The 17,457-nt window shown below is 46.0% G+C and overlaps 1 protein-coding gene across 2 annotated transcripts in view; it reads left to right on the forward strand.

The window, feature by feature from the left end:
- Window positions 1-17,457, forward strand: part of dhx57 (DEAH (Asp-Glu-Ala-Asp/His) box polypeptide 57) — a 117,454-nt gene that overhangs the window by 4,155 nt on the left and 95,842 nt on the right. For both annotated transcript variants that reach the window (XM_038804237.1, XM_038804228.1), the window contains exons 3-4: window positions 181-336; window positions 9,498-9,698. In XM_038804237.1, coding sequence (XP_038660165.1) covers window positions 181-336; window positions 9,498-9,698 — 357 coding nt within the window. The remainder of the gene's footprint in view (window positions 1-180; window positions 337-9,497; window positions 9,699-17,457) is intronic.

Consider the following 17,457-nt stretch of genomic DNA (forward strand, 5'->3'; position numbering starts at 1 on the left):
GTAGATTTTCAAGGAACACTTATTTCATTCCCTTTCCTTTGAACACAATGAATCTGGATATTTTATCTATTTAAAAGAAACAGTTCATGTGCTGCATAGATTTTGGGTGCATGGCTTTGGTGGGAAAAGTAAATGGTGCTGCTGTGATTCTGTTGACATTTTTTGTTATTTTCCTCTCAGCAAGTCGAACAATAATAGCCAAAAGGGAGGCAGATTTAAATCCAAATCTGAACACCAAGTACACTTGCAGACTATAAACATGACTACCGAAAACCAGAAGGATGTTAAGCAACTTCTCCGGGAGCTGCAAAATCATGAAAAGGAGGCTCCAGCAGAGTAAGCTTATCACGTGTTTTGTTTTCTCCCTCTCAAACCCGTTTGAATGTTGTAATTGATTTGTGGACTAATTTGGATTTCAGACTCTGCCTGATCATTCTGAGTAATGAGATTAGCCGGCCTCAATCTAGTTCATGACTGCCCGAAATGGAAATGTTCCATTCCCCAGTTAGGTTGGGTTATTGGGTTACGGGGATCGGGTGGAGGTCTGGGCTTAAGTGGGGTGCTCTTTCCAAGAGCCGGTGCAGACTCGATGGGCCGAATGGCCTCCTTCTGCATGTACATTCTATGATTCTATGAGTAGTAACATTTCTAACATAACATAAGAACTAGGAGCAGGAGTAGGCCATCTGGTCCTTCATGCCTGCTCTGCCATTCAATAAGATCATAACTGATCTTTTTGTGGACTCCGCTCTACTTACCCGTCCTCTCACCATAACCTTTTGTTCCTTTACTGTTCAAAAATCTATGTACCTTTGCCTTAAAAAACACTTAGCGAGGTAGCCTCAACTACTTCACTGGGCAGGGGATTCCACAGAATCACAACCCTTTGGGTGAAGAAGTTCCTCCTCAATTCAGTCCTAAATCTGCTCCCCTTAATTTTGAGGCTGTGCCCCCTAGTTTTAGTTTCAGCTGTTAGTGGAAACAATCCCTGTGCTTCTACCCTGTCTGTTCCCTTCATAATTTTGTATGTTTATAAGAAACACCCCTCGTAGGTTCCATTACATACTGTTCAAGGAAACTATTACGGATACATTCTATGAACTCCTCCTCAAGGCTGCCCTGACCAACCTGGTTTGACCAGTTGACATGTAGATTAAAATCCCCCATGATAATTGCCATGCCATTCTTAAATGCATCAGTTACTTCTTTGTTTACTGCCCGTCCCACCGTGATGTTATTATTTGGTGGCCTATAGGCTACGCCAGTGACCGTTTCTTCTTCTTATTTCTAATTTCCACCCAAATGGATTCAACCTTTTTCTCCATAGAACCTATATCATCTCTCACTACTGCCCTAATGTCATCCATAAATATCAGTGCTACACCACCTCCCTTACCTTCCTGGCTGTTTTTCCGAATAGTCTGATACCCCTGGATATTTAACTCCCAGTTGTGCCCATCCTGCAACCATGTTCCTGTAATGGCCATTAAATCATACTCATTTGTGATGGTTTGTGCCACCAACTCATTTATCTTGTGCCTTTACGCTCATTTTAATACCTTTTTGAATCCTAATACCTCCATTAGTAACATCTCCTGAGTTCTTCTTCCCATTATCTTTTTTCACAACTTTCCATATAGTTGAATCCACTTCCCACCTGCTAACCTGCTGCCTTGCTTCCCATTAACCATTTTACTTCTGTAGTGTTACAAGACTCCCCTAAGTGACTCTGTGTAGCACGCGAGCAAAGACGAGACTGGGCTAGAAACTGATGGACGATTACAGTTGAATATATAACAGATTTGCATTTAAATGTCACCTTGGATGGCATGGTAGCACGGTGGTTGGCACTATTGCTTCACCGCACCATGGAACTGGGTTCGATTCCCGGCTTGGGTCACTGTCTGCGTGGAGTCTGCACGTTCTCCCCGTGTCTCCGTGGGTTTCCTCCGGGTACTCTGGTTTCCTCCCACAAGTCCCGAAAGTCGTGCTTGTTAGGTGAATTGGACATTCTGAATTCTCCCTCGGTGTACCTGTACAGGCGCCAGAATCTGGCGACTAGGGGATTTCCACAGTAACTTCATTGCAGTATTAATGTAAGCCTACTTGTGACAATAATAAAGATTATTATTTCATGACCACGAGACATTCCAAAGTGCTTTACAGCCAAATAAGCAATTTTGAAGTGTCACCACTATTTCTTGTAGGAAATGCAGCAGCGAATTTGCTCACAGCAAGGACTCTCAAATTGCAGTGTGATAATGACTAGATAATCTCTTTTGTGAGGTTGACTTGAGGATAAATTTGGCCAGTGCACCAGGTATACCAAAATAGTATAATGGAATCCTTGCATCTTCCTGATACCCGCTGTCAAGCCTCCCATGTGAATATTAGCCACTTGGACAACGGTGGAACTTTAACCAGCAATGAGTCAAAAAATATCAGGAAAATTAATGTATAATTTCCCTCAAATTCTTATAATGTAGCTTTGTTGGAAGTGAGAATTAAATGTTTATTTTCTAGCAGTGGTTTGTTCAAGTTAGTAATATTAGACGGTGGTGCAATTTTAGGTGACTTTACTTTGAATATAAATTCTTCCATCCAGATTTTCTTCTCCACTTGTTACTGTCACAACAGGCATTTTCCATTAGTAAACTAAGTATTTTATGAACCAAGATCTGAATCCTTGCTTTGGTATGCATCGACTGTGATAGCTTTCCATGAACTACTGGTAAGCTATGATATATATATATCACTTATGTATGTAGGTTGCTCATGCTATTCTTCTGTCTATTCCAAAGACAACAAATATCCCAAAATCAGAGTAATGGCTAGAACTTGTGATTAAAATGTATTTGCAGGTGAGATTATAGACCTAAAGTGAGACATAACAAGTTACTAGTAATTTGGGCGGCACAGTGGCGCAATGGTTAGCACTGCTCTCTCAAAGTGCCGAGAATCCGGGTTCGATCCTAACCCCGGGTCACTGTCCGTGTGGAGTTTGCACATTCTCCCCGTGTCTGCATGGATCTGACTCCCACAGCCCAAAGATGTGCCGGGTAGGTGGATTGGCCATGCTAAATTGCCCCTTAATTGGAAAAATAAAGAATTTGATACTAAAGGAAAAGTTACTAGTGGTCCAAGGGAAGTAAACTAATAAAGAAACAAGTTGGTCCACAAAGAGTATAATGCCCTCTTCCAGAACAGTTAATTTGACGCTTACACTTTTTGTTAAATTTTTTTTTTGTCTTTGATTTTTTTCAAAAATGGGAACGACACTAGGGTAGGCTGTATAGTTTTCCACTAGTGTCAATAATAGAAATGATTTCAGAAATGTTGGTTTTAGAAGCTGTGCTGAATTTGCTCTAAGTTATTGTCACAAGTAGGCTTACATTAACACAGCAATTAAGTTACTGTGAAAAGCCCCAAGTCGCCACATTCCGATGCCTGCTCGGGTACACAGAGGGAGAATTCAGAATGTCCAATTCACCTAACAGCACGTCTTTCAGGACTTGTGGGAGGAAACATTTTCCTCACTGTGCCATTGCCATCAAGCCAGGGGAGCAACCCTGACGAGTGTGGAAGAATACCAGGCATACCTAAAATTGCGGTGCAAATCTGATGAAGCCGGGCTGCCTGCATGACAAAGCAGCGTGCAATAAGAACAGCTAAACAATCCCTCAGCCAATAGATCAGACTACAGAATTGTGGTGGGCAAGTAATCAACTAACAGAAGGCGAAGCTCTAAATGCATCACAAATCTCAATAAGGGGGGAGCCCAGTGTATCAGTGAAGCATTTACAATTATCTTCAGCCATCTTTGCCCCCTCCTGAATTCCCTCCTATCACCAACGTCAGTCTTCAGCCAATTCTATTCCCTTCACGTGATATCAAGAAATGGCTGGATCACTTCAGTGTTCAAAATCATGGGTAAGTTTTCAGTGGTCGCATGGTTGGTAACTAGAGGATGCTGACCTGAGATAATTGGTAAAAGTGTGAAAGGTGACATGAGAAAATAAATGAAGGAAAAATTATTTCCAGTGGTGAAACGATAGCTCTGCATCCTCCAATTACCAAAAATGATGATAGAGTGAAAGGTGACATGAGGAAAAGAAAATGATTTAACAAGTTGTTGTGTTCAGGCAAACAATGCCTGACAGGAAAGTGCAAGTAGATTCAATAGCAGCTTTCAAAAATAATTAGATTAACACATCAGAGGGAAATATTTAGGGGGCCAAGGGGAAAGAGCAGCAGAGTGAGATTAATTGGATATTTTTTTTAAAATACTTTTATTCTCCTTTTTCACATTTTCACCCAAGTTTTGCACCCACCAACAATAAACAATAATCAGTAACGAATATAATGTCAATCCCCATATCAATAACAATGATCCCATCCTCCCACCAAACCCCCAACCATTAACCCGCATGGTAGCATAAACAAATGACAAAAAAATCAGGAATCACCCATAGTCACCATTAACACATACAGTCCACCCCCTCTCCCCAAACTAATGTTCGATGTTATCCAGTTCTTGAAAGTGCATAATGAATAACACCCATGAATTGTAGAACCCCTCCATCCTTCACTCAGTTCAAACTTAACATTCTCAAGAGTCAAGAATTCCAACAGGTCCCCCCCGCCACGCCAGGGCAAAGGGTGGAGAGGCTGCTCTCCCTCCTATCAGGATCCGCCTTTAGGCGATCAGCGAGGCGAAGACTACAACATCTGCCTCTGCACCCGTTTTCAATCCCGGCTGGTCCGACACCCCGAATATGGCCTCCCGAGGGCCCGGGTCCAGTTTCACGTGCACCACTTTAGAAATTACCCTAAAAACCTCCTTCCAGTAATCCTCCAGCTTTGGACAGGACCAAAACATATGAACGTGATTTGCCCCCCCTCCCCCACCGCAACGTTCACACACATCTTCTACCCCTTCAAAGAGCCGGCTCATCCTCGCCGTTGTGAGGTGTGCTCTATATACCGCTTTTAGCTGTATCTGCCCAACCTCGCGCACGAGATAGAGGCGTTTACTCTCCGGCGCACCTCACACCAGAACCCCTCCTCCACAGGGATTAATTAGATATTGAAGAGCCAAAATAGGCATGATGTGCCCAAATGCCTTCCTTTGTGCTATGTTCTATGAACGTAGTTGTGAATGTTTTATTGCAACAACAATTGGTATTTATATAGTGCCTTTGTAGTAGGATGTCCTAAGGGGCTTTACAGCAAGAGGCTCATCGATAATAACACCTGGTAAAAGTATTACATTATGATCCCGGACTAGACCCCAACAGTTGCTGGATACCAGACAGAAGCTCCAATATTTTATTTAATTTGTAAACCTGTGAGGAAAGGATACTTCGCTACAGGAGTGATTCCGTGCACAAATAGGGATATGGTACATTAAAACAAACTTTATTACTAACATTAGCATCACAAAGAAAAATAGCTTACAATTACCTATTAAGCAATGCTTAACAATACAATTAAATAATAACCCTTTTTTTAAAAATGTTTTTATTCTCCATTTTCACATTTTCCTTAAATTTACACCCCACTAACAAGCAGTAAACGGTAACAGATACAAAGTCAATCCCCTTAACAACGATCCCATCCTCCCACCACCCCAATCAACGGCCCACCTGTCAATATATGTATCAAATAAAATAAACCCTCCCACGGTGGGAAAAAAAACAAAGGCGAAAAAGAGAAAGGAGTCCGGAATCGCCCATGGTCACCATTAACCTGTAGAGTCTCTTCCACCCCCCCCACCCCCCCAAAACCCGGACGACACTCAATGCCATCCAAAAGAGTACCGTAAATGACACCCAAGAGTTGTAAACCCCCCCCACAATTCCTCCCCTCCACTTCCTCTTGTAAAAATCCTCCCCCCCGGGGCAGCACGGTGGCACAGTGGAGGCCCCCACCCGGGTCTCGTTCCCCCTTGCCCGGACCCAGGAAAAACCCAGAAGTCCCCTTTAGCACACAAACCCCGCATACACACCCACACCCCAAAGAACCGTCGTTACGACTGAAAGTCCCATTTCTTCCCTTGTCCAAATATATACAACGTTGGCTCCTATAGCCCATACACCAGCACGCAGTGAAACCAAAAAAAAAAGAAAAAATACAGTCATGAGGCTACATCGGTACATGAACATTTCTCAATTCTGCCACAGTCCTTCTGCCTCCGCAAACTCCTCGGGCTGCTTCCACCGTCCCAAAATAAAAGTCCTTGAATTTGAAGGTCACCCTCTCAGCTTCGCTGGATATGCAATGCCGCACTGCACCTTACTAATGTACAGCGCCCTCTTCACCCGGTTGAAGGCAGCCCGCCTTCTCGCCAGCTCCACCGTAAAGTCCTGGTATACGCGTATACTAGCTCCAGCCCACTGCACCACCCGCTTCTGCTTAGCCCAGCACAGGACCTTCTCCTTTACACTGTACCTACGGAAGCACAGAGTCACTACTCTTGGCGGCTCACTCCCCTTTGGTACAGGCCTCCACGACCGATTAGCCCGATCCAGCTCATATCGGGAGGGATCCTCCCCCTCCCCCAATAGTTTTGCCATCATCGTGGCCAAATACTTAGTTGGTCTCGGCCCTTCCACTCCTTCGGGCAGCCCCACAATCCTCAAATTCTGTCACCTGGATCTGTTTTCCAGGTCTTCCATTTTGCCTCGCAGATCCTTGTTGATCCCTATCACCTTCCGCATCTCCTTCCCCATCTAGGTAAGTTGATCACTGTGCTGCAGTAATGTCTCTTCCACTTCCTTCAGCGCCTCATCTTGCTCCCACACCTCCGCCACTGCACTCTCCACCGCCGTCCTCACCGGGGTAATCGCCTCCTCCACCAGCGCTTTCAAAACCACCCCCATCTCCTTCCTCATTGCCTCCAAGTGTTTTGTAAACTGCCTCTCGACTTCCACAGCCATCACTTTAGTTATTTCTTCAGCCATAAGCAATTAGGCCTCCCTTGGTGCTCCAGCCTCCATTTTCTTTACTGACCCCGCGGTGACCTTTCCACTCCCCAACGGACTTTCAGCCGCTTTTCTCACGGCTGTTTTTTTGCTGATCTTCAACATTTCCCCTCCCTGTGCTGTCTCCCGACTTTTGCTGCCTCTGCTGCCCTTGGGACCGGGCGTTAACCCCTGACAATGCCGTTCCTGAACGGGAGCCCTCCAACGCGTGGCTGCCTCCCGCCCGCCGTCACTAGAAGTCCGCAATGAAATAATAACCCTTAACTGCTATCATTGATTTCCACTCAAGCAAAACCCTCATGGGTCAAAATCCACTTTTAAATTCAGTTAGCAGACCAGGAATACTTGCTTAAGAGAGATGTCTTGAATACCCCAATTTGAGAAAGCGATATCCTCAGGACCCAGCTTGCAGATTCTTGTCTGTCTCAAACTACTGTTTAAACTGCAAGCCTGAGAAATTGCTCCTGTCCTGCCCCAGTTAAATCTTTAACTGAACTGAAACTCCAAATTCTAACACCTGACTGCTTCAGCCCGTGGCTCTTCCCATTAACTATATTATCTCACCAAGCTGACCACAATGTCTTTAATTATCTAATCCCCAGGAAGCCCTCTTAATATAAAAAAAATTCCATTAGCCCAACTTCAGCAAACAATGTCCATGTCTGGAATGTCTTTCTTTTACAATGCTTTAATTGCACTTCTGTCTCCAAAAAGCCTAGCTGCCTTTAAAACCAGTCGCAGTCACACACTAACCCAGGCTTTTAATCCTTACTGCACCAAATACATATAATACAATACATCAGAAATCCCTACAGTCATCATAAATAGGTTTTGGAGAGATTTATAAAGGGATTCCCAGGCTTTGCAGCTTGGGCAGCTGAAGGCATGGCCATCAATGGCAAAATGAAGGATGCACAGGAGACCACAATTAAAGGAAAACAGAATTGTTGCAGCATTTTCAGGCTGGAGGAAGTTTCAGAGATAATGAGGGTCGAGGCCATGATGGGATTTGATCACAATGATAAGAATCTTTAACTTTCGAAGCGCTTTGTTACCTTAGTTTATGTAGTGTCAGGAAGTCGATTTCAATAAAAGGGTCTTAAAATGTGTTCACACTAAGTATGATTGTTTCTTCATGGTTGAAGTGAATAAACGTTTCTTCACATTCCGTATTTCTTTGGTCCTGTTATTGTTATAGTATATCCTGAAATTTACTCTTGCAGGTGCAAAAATATATTTTCTTTTTCCATTTACCATTATGTCTCCAGTATAAGTTTGTTTTGGTACATACAATGCACCTCTTTTAAAGTATTATTGCAAACCTATTTCCCTTCGAACAGAGCAAAACCTTATTTTCAATGTCAGGAAATCTTGTGCCTATAGTGATCAGAGATAAAACTCTGACCAGTGAGCAAGACATTTCTGTAGCAAAAGGAATAATGTTCAGCATCACACTCCAGTTACTGCAAACCACTTCTTCCCCACACTTGTCTTGGAAACAGCTTCCTATGAAAAAAATTCTCAGAACTGATGGGAAATTTATAATTCTTCTGCACGTACACAATCCAATCATGCATGTGCATTCACCCTATATACATCTGAGAAGCAGTAAACAATGTTAGTCTTCAAGCATTTATGAACATTTCTTTATTATTCAAGGGGAAATACAACCGTGGGTTGGAACAGTTTTTAAAAAAAATGCTTATCACCACTGTTTATACTTTTTTTTTAATTTAGAGTACCCAATTCATTTTTTCCCAATTAAGGGGCAATTTAGCATGGCCAATCCACCTAGCCTGCACATCTTTGGGTTGTGGGGGTGAAACCCACGCAGACACAGGGAGAATGTGCAAACTCCATGGACAGTGACCCAGAGCCGTGATCGAACCTGGGACCTCGGCGCCGTGACCCACTGCGCCACCGTGCTGCCGCACCACTGTTTATGCTTGACCGTATTTGTTTGTGTTTGGTCTCTGATTGAATGTTTTTTTGTTTCAAAGACCACCTCCATCATTGAGATTGGTCCATTGGTGTGGGGTTGCTTCAATCACTGGTGTAATGTATTTTATTTCATTTAATTTAAATTTTCAACTGACATTGTCACTTTTAAGTTCACAAAGCCCAGTGGAATTGCTGATTTATCTATAAAAATATGATTCTAATTTCTGATATTTCTCCATTAAAATGCTGTAATATATTCGTCACAAAATACCTACAGCCTCTCAAAAGGTTACATAAGTTTGCATTTTAGGGGAAGCTAAATAATTTCATGAGGGTGCCAATGATTGGAAGGGCATGCTGACGGGGATAGATGAGGTAAGTTAGGGTGAGGCTCAAGTGAAGCATAAACAAGGGCACAGACTAACTGGGTTAAATGGCCTATTGAACTTGACCATTGACAAATCCACCGTAATCTTACTGATGTTTGATTGTGTTTTGAATACTGATTTTTGTTGTTACATTATCACTTTCTGTTCCCTATTTTATTTTCCCCCTTCCCCCTTTATTCTGTAGAAGTGAGGATTCTGAAGAAGAATGTGATCTGAAGGAAGAATATGATGACTTGGATTACCGGGATGAAGATCAGTATTGGTCCACGAAGGAAGAGGGTTTGGCGGTGGCTGAAAATATTCCTCTTGTGTACCATCTTGTTGACCAACAAACTGATTTTGAACAGCCCAAGATATCTACATTTGCTGTTCGGAAGCTGACTAGGTTTGTTGATATAGATTTTTATTGAATCCATGTAAAACATATTGGTTAGTCACATTTTAAAGCTGCAAATTAACAATGTGAACGTGAAACCTGCTGCCGCTTGGAGTGTTTGAACAAATAGAATAGATGAGGAGAAATGTGGAGAAAATTCCCTTTTGAAAATTATTCCATCACTCTTTCAAGTAGTGCAATCCAGATCATGACAATTTTTGCCAATTAATTATAAGTCTGTGTTCTTTGGATACACTGGATACAGTTTTTCATTTAGTCTATCAGAACCCTTTAGGACTCTGAACATCTCTATTAAATCTCCTCTTGACTTTCTCTACTCCAAGGAGAACAGTCGCAGCTTCCACACAATTAAAGTCTTTAATCCCTGGTACCATTCCAGTAAATCTCCTCTGCATCCTCTCTAAGGCCTTGACATCCTTCCTAAAGTGTAGTGCCCAGAATTGGACACAATATTCCAGCTGGGACCTTGTGATTTGTAAAGCTTTAGCATTACTTCCTTGTTTTTGTGCTATGTGCCTCTGTTTATAGAGCTAAGGATCCGGTGGGTTTTTTTCAACTGTTCCTGTCCCCTTCGAAAATTTGCCGATGTTAATTCCAGTTCTCCTGCATTTCTTTCAAAATTGCACCATGTAGCCAATTTGCCACTTCCCAGGGGCAGCTCAGTGGTGCTGTGATTAGCACTGCTGCCTCACGGTGCCGAGGATCTGGGTTCGATCTCGGACCCGGGTCACTGTCTATGTGGAGTTTGCACATTCTCCCCATGTCTGTGTGGGCCTCACCCCCACCACCCAAAAAGATCTGCTGGGTAGGTGGATCGGCCACGTTAAATTGCCCCTTAATTGGGTACTCAAGCCATTCTGCAGCCTCTTTGCATCCTCCTCACAGCACACCCAGCTTATTGTCATCTGCAAATTTGGAGATATTGTATGCAATTCCTTTGTCTAAATTATTACTGTATATTGTTAACAGCTGGGGTTCCAGCACTGAACCCTGCGGTACCCCACTAGTCACTGCCTGCCACTCTGAAAAGGACCCATTTGTTCCCACTCTCTGCTTCCTGTCTGCCAACCAGTTCTCTAGCTACGTTGATACATTACCCCCAATACCATGAGTTTTAATTTTGCTCAATAATCTATTTTGTGGGACCTTGTCAAAAGTCTTTTGAAAGTCCAGGTACACAACATCCTCTGGTTCAATTATCAAGGAAGTAACATCAGGACATTTGGAAAATCAAAATGCTGTCCATCAGATTTTTAATTGGTATTGGGTTGAAGGGTTATGGAGAAAGGGCAGGAGGGTGGAGTTAAGGCCAGGATGAGATCCACCATGATCACTTCCCATTCTTCCTACCAAAATGGAACACTTCACACTTCCTTGGTTAAACTTGGTCTGCCCATTTTCACCGGGCTGCTGATGTCCTCATCAATTTGCAGCACTCCATGTCTTCAGTTCTGCCTACATAGCAATCTGCTCTGCCGGTTTAATGGCTACTTTGTTGAGGCTAACCATCAACTCTCCAACACCACCTCCTATCTTCAGACCATAATCCCACCATCACCACTCCCAGCATAGCCTTCAACCTCATAGTTTCCTAATGCTATATAACCCGCTTCTGGTTCCTTCCCAGGATCCGCAAATTGGATAACCATGAGGTACCCATCATTTCAGCCTGTTGCTGTTCCATTAAACTAATTTCTAACTATCTTGATTTCACTTTTCTGTTGTGTGTCCAATATTTTCCAATCTACATCCACAACTCGTCTGTAGCCACTTTAACTACTTATTTTGTTTTCATGTATGTCCACTCCTTCCACCTCCACTCTCCACCAAACCTGCCTCAGGCCATCTGCTTCTCCTTTGAATGAAGGCCCAATGGTTTCTCTCTCTGAAATTGACCAACTTTTCCTTCAAAGTACTAATTCCTTCCAAATAAAAGCTGCCAATCTGGGAAGCAATATAGGTCCTAGTTATGCTTGCATTTACGTGGAATACATGTACATTTCTGTCCATGTTTCCCCCCTCCTTCGTTATTGTTTCTTGTGTATTGATTACTGTGTTGGAGAAGATTCCACCTTTTGCCCTGAACTGCGAGGTTTCATCATCTTTGCTTCTCATTTCCTCTGCCTCCAACACTGTACCACTGAACCCCAATGTAAACTTGAAGGACAGCACCACCTCTTTCATTTGGGGATTTACCAGCATAAACATTGAATTCAGCAACTTTAGATCATAACCAGTGCTCTAGTTTTATTGGACACTAGATATTGGTAATTGGTCCTTTTTACACATCCCATAGACCCATGTTGTCCTATTAACACCTGCTTTCATCTTGCACCATCATCCCCCTTATCATTTATCTATCCTGCCCTCTAACTGATCGCAGACCTTCCCCTTCAATTTGCTCTCACCCAATTCTCCTCCCTTTTAACCTCACACGATACTTGCATATAAACTGTTAAATCTCTTGACTTTTTCAAGTTCTGATGATAGGCCTTTGACCTAAAATGTTAACACCGTTTCTAACTCCACATGTTGCCTGACCTATTAAGTGCATTTGCTGTTTTTATTACCAATTTCCAGAATCTATTTTACTTTTTACATTCTTCCCAAAGTCTGTTGCTATCCTCCTCATTTTTTACTATAATTTGAGTTTCACGTCATCTGCAAACTTTGAAATTATGCCCAGCAGACCATGTCATTATTATACATCAAAAATAGCAGTAGTCTTAATTCAAACCATTTACTACTTCCCTTCAGTTTGGAAAAACAACCATTCATCACTACTTTCTGCTTTCTCACCCAGCTCCTCCTCCCACTTGCCCTTCAGCTCTTCCACCGAGGCCTCCTCTGCCTCCTGCAGCTCCTGGCATATGTCCGATCCCTTTCCGTCCCCTACCCACACGCCCGAGACCACCCTGACCTGTATCCTCCGGGCCGGTAGCAGCGGAAATTCCCCCACCTGCTTCCTCATGAAAGCCCAGACCTGCGGGTACCTAAAGGTATTCCCTGGGGGCAACCCAAATTTCTCTTCCAGCGCCCTAAGGCTAGCAAAAGTCCCGCCAATAAACAAGTCCCCCATCCTTTTGATACCTGCTCTGTGCCAGCTTAGGGGACACCATCTATTCTACCTGGAACGAACCTGTGATTGTTCCGTATCGGGGTCCAAACTGAGGCCCCTACCTTCCCCCTGTTCTGTCTCCACTGACCCCAGATCCTCAATGTCGCCATCACCACCGGGCTCGTGGTGTACCGCGTCGGCGGGAGCGGCAGCGGTGCCGTTATCAATGTCCCCAGGCTAGTATCCCTGCAAGACGCCTCCCCCAACCGCTTCCATGCTGCCCCCCCCTCCCTTTACTACCCATTTCCGAATCATGGATATATGCGCTCTAAGAACAGTCTCTTAACATGCGGGGTCTTGTTTGCCCACACAAATCCCATAATAATCCTGCCTGAAGAAAGACTTGGGGATGGGAAGGCACTGGAAGACGAACAAGAACCTGGGGAGGACCGTCACCTTCACGGATTGCACCCTACCCGCCAGGGAAAGCGGCAGCATGTCCCACCTCTTAAAGTCCTCCTCCATCTGATCCACCAGCCACGCTAGATTGAGCTTGTGCAGGGCATCCCAACTCTTAGCCACCTGTATGCCCAAATAGCGAAAGCTCCTCTCCACCCCCCTCCAGTTTCTAGACTCCCGCAGCGGCTCAATTGCCAGGGCAAACAGCAGGGGGGACAGGGGCTCCTCGATGTAGCTGAAAGTACTCCGACTGCAGCCGGTTTTTTGACACACTCGCTACAGGGGCCTGATACAGCAATTTAACCCACCCGATAAATTCCTCTCCAAATCTGCCTAACACTTCCCACAGGTACTCTCACTCCACCTGATCGAAGGCTTTTTCCGCGTCCATTGCCACCGCCACTTCTACATCCCCTCCTTCCGAGGGCATCATAAGCACATTCAGGAGCCTCCGCACATTCGTGTTCAGTAGCCTGCCCTTCACAAACCCCGTCTGATCCTCATTGATCACTCCTGGGGCACAGTCCTCAATTCTGGTGGCCAGAATCTTGGCCAACAGTTTGGCATCTACATTAAGGAGTGATATCGGCCTGCATGAGCCATATTGCAATGGGTCCTTATCTTGCTTAAGGATGAGCGAGATCAGAGCCTGCGACATTGTCGGGGTAGGATTCCCTTCTCCTCAGCCTCGTTGAAGGTTCTCAACAATAACGGGCCCAACAGCTCTGAGAATTTCCTGTAAAATTCTACAGGATATCCGTCTGGTCCCGGGGCCTTGCCCGACTACATACCCTCCAAACCCTTAACCAATTCCTCCATCTCAATCGGGGCCCCCAGTCCCTCTACCTGCCCCTCCTCCACCTTCGGGAAGCTCAGTTGGTCCAAGAATTGCTTCATCCCCTCCCCCCGGGGGTTCTGACTCGTACAGTTTACCATAAAAGTCCTTGAAGACCTCATTGATCCTTGCTGAACTCAGCACTGTGTTACCCCCCCGTCCCTAATTCCCTCAATTTCACTGGCTGCCTCTCTCTTCCATAGTTGGTGCGCCAGCATCCTGCTTGCCTTTTCCCCATACTCGTACACCGCTCCTTGTACCTTCCTCCACTGAGCCTCTGCCTTCCCTATGGTAAGCAAGTCAAACTCCGCCTGCAGACTCCGGCGCTCTTTTAACAACCATTCCTCGGGGGATTCTGCATACCTCCTGTCCACCCTAAGTATCTCCCCCACCAACCTCTCCCTCTCCATCCTATTCCTCTTCTCCCTATGGGCCCTGATATTAGCTCCCCTCTGATAACTGCCTTCAGCGCCTCCCAGACCACACTCACTGGAACCTCCCCAGTATCTTGGACGCCACATAGCTTTGGATACTCCTCCGAATCCGCCCACAGACCTCCTCATCTGCCAATAGTCCTACGTCCAGTCTCCACAGAGGGCGTTGGCCTCTCTCCTCCCACAGCCCCAACTCCACCCAGTGCGGGGCATGGTCCGAAATCACAATGGCTGAAAACTCTACCCCCTCCATTCTCGGGATTAATGCCCTACTCACCACAAAAAAGTAAATCCGCGAGTACGCCTTGTGAACATGGGAGAAGAAAGAAAACTCCTTCGCCCTTGGAGCATACACATTCACTAACACCACCCGGGCCCCCTGCAGCTTGCCGCTCACCATAATATATCTACCCCCTTTATCTGCCACAATACCCCCCGCCTCAAATGCCACCCGCTTGCTCACCAAGACTGCGACCCCTGGTCTTCGCATCCAGCCCTGAGTGGAAGACCTGCCCCACCCATCCCTTCCTCAGCCTGGTTTGATCCGCGATCATCAGATGTGTTTCTTGTAACATGGCTACGTCTGCCTTTAACCCCATTAAGTGCGAAAACACACGGGGCCCTCTTGACCGGCTCATTCAGGCCTCTCACGTTCCACGTGATCAGCCTGGTCGGGGGGGGGTTAGTAATATCTCTCTCTCTCTCTCTCTCCCTCTCTCTCCTCTCTCTCTCTCTCTCTCTCATCCTCTCTCTCTCTCCTCTCTCTCTCCTCTCTCTCTCTCTCTCTCCTCCTCTCTCTCCGTCTCTCTCTCTCTCTCTCTCTCTCTCTCTTCCCTTCCCCCCCATTGCACTCCCTCAAGTCAGCTGACTCTTGCTGACCCAGGCCGCTCCTGCCTCTACCTCCAATGCCCCCGTTGGCTTCCTCTATGGGACTCCAACCCCCCCCCCCCCCCCCCCCCCCCCCCCCAACCCCACCAGCATGCCCCAACAACATACTACAGTCCTTTATTTCGACTCCAGCTTCTCGTTCTTTATAAAAGCCCACGCCTCATCCGGCGTATCGAAATAGTGGTGCCGGTCCTGATATGTAACCCACAGCCTCGCCAGTTGTAACAGCCCGAACTTTACCCCTTTGCTGTGGAGGACCGCTTTGGCCCGGTTGAATCCCGCACGCTTCTTGGCCAGCTCTGCATCCCAGTCCTGGTAAATACGGATCTCACAGTTCTCCCACCCGCTACTTCGCTCCTTCGCCCATCGCAGGACACACTCCTTATCGGTGAAGCGGTGGAATCTTACCACCATAGCACTCGGCCGCTCGTTCGCCCTAGGCCTCCTTGCCAGGACTCTGTGCGCCCCATCCAGCCCCAGGGGCCGCGGGAAAGCCCCCGCGCCCATCAGCGTTCCCAGCATCGTACTCACATACGCACCAGCATCCGACCCCTCCACGCCTTCAGGGAGACCCAGAATCCGCAGGTTCTGCCTCCTTGACCTGTTTTCAAGGTCTTCCAGCCTCTCCTGCCATCTCTTATGCAGGGCCTCGTGTGCCTCCACTCTAACCGCCAGGCCCACAATCTCATCCTCGTTATCAGAGGCCTTCCGCTGCACCTCCTTGATCGCCGTCCCCTGTATATTCTGGGTCTCCACCAACCTTTCAATAGAAGCCTTCATAGGGGCCAACATCTCTGCTTTTAACTCGGCGAAGCAGCTTCTGAGAAACTCCTGCTGCTCCCGTGACCACTGGGCCCATGCTGCCTGATCCCCACCGGTCGCCATCTTGTTTTGTCGCGCCCGTTCTCCTCTCTTCTCCAAAGCCGCTTTGTGATCACCCCACTCCTGGTCCACTCCATACAGCGCTGGGGGACCCTCACTGTTTCCTTCCCACACCGGGAATCGTCATCCAAGTGCCGCTGGAGCTCCGTAAAAGGGCCCAAAAGTCCGTTATCGGCAGGCGCTGCTGACCGTGCGACCTACCGAGGCATAGCCGCAACCGGAAGTCGCGTATTACAGTTTATTTTGTGTCATTCGAATCTCAGAATCCTTACAGTGCCGAAGGAGGCCATTCGGCCCGTTGAGTCTGCATCAACCCTCTTAAAGAGCACTCCACCACATCCCAACAACCCGTAACCTAACCTACATATCCATGGACACTAAGGGGCAATTGATCATTTTCAATTCACCTAACCTGCACCTTTTTGGACTGTTAGAGGAAACCGGAGGAAACCCGCAGACACTGGGAGAATGTACAAATTCCACACAGTCACCCGAAACTGGAATTGAACCCAGGTCCCTGGTAATGTGAGATAGCAGTGCTAACCACCATGCCGCTCTTCTGTGCATCTTAGAACATACAGTGCAGAAGGAGGCCATTTGGCCCATCGAGTCTGCACCGATCCATTTAAGCGCTCACTTCCACCCTATCCCCGTAACCCAATGACCCCTCCTAACCGTTTTGGACACCAAGGCCAATTTAGCATGGCCAATCCACCTAACCTGCACATCTTTGGACTGTGGGAGGAAACCGGAGCACCCGGAGGAAACCCACGCAGACACGGGGAGAACGTGCAGAATCCGCACAGACAGTGACCCAAGCCGGGAATCGAACCTGGGACCCTGGCGCTGTGAAGCAACAGTGCTAACCACTGTGCTACCGTGCTGCCCTTATAATAGACAAAATGGATTCCTTTACAAAACTGTAGAATGATATAGTTGAAGTATGTGCTTTCAATGAATAGGGACACTGTGCTTGTTGATTTCCTGGTGTCTGGATAATTGTTTCTTTTACTGCAGAGAACAGTTAATTTTTTTAATGCATCATAAGTTATCTTAATTAAAATTCAATAAGTTCAACACCACCAAGCAAACTAACCCCCTTAAAAAAAGAGCAAAATACAAAGCTAGACTTTTATCTAATTCTTATTGAAAACTTATCCTGTTTTGCTCAAGTATCAATAGTTATTCCCT

This window comes from Scyliorhinus canicula, chromosome 1, assembly GCF_902713615.1.
Source record: "Scyliorhinus canicula chromosome 1, sScyCan1.1, whole genome shotgun sequence".
Lineage (NCBI taxonomy): Eukaryota > Metazoa > Chordata > Chondrichthyes > Carcharhiniformes > Scyliorhinidae > Scyliorhinus > Scyliorhinus canicula.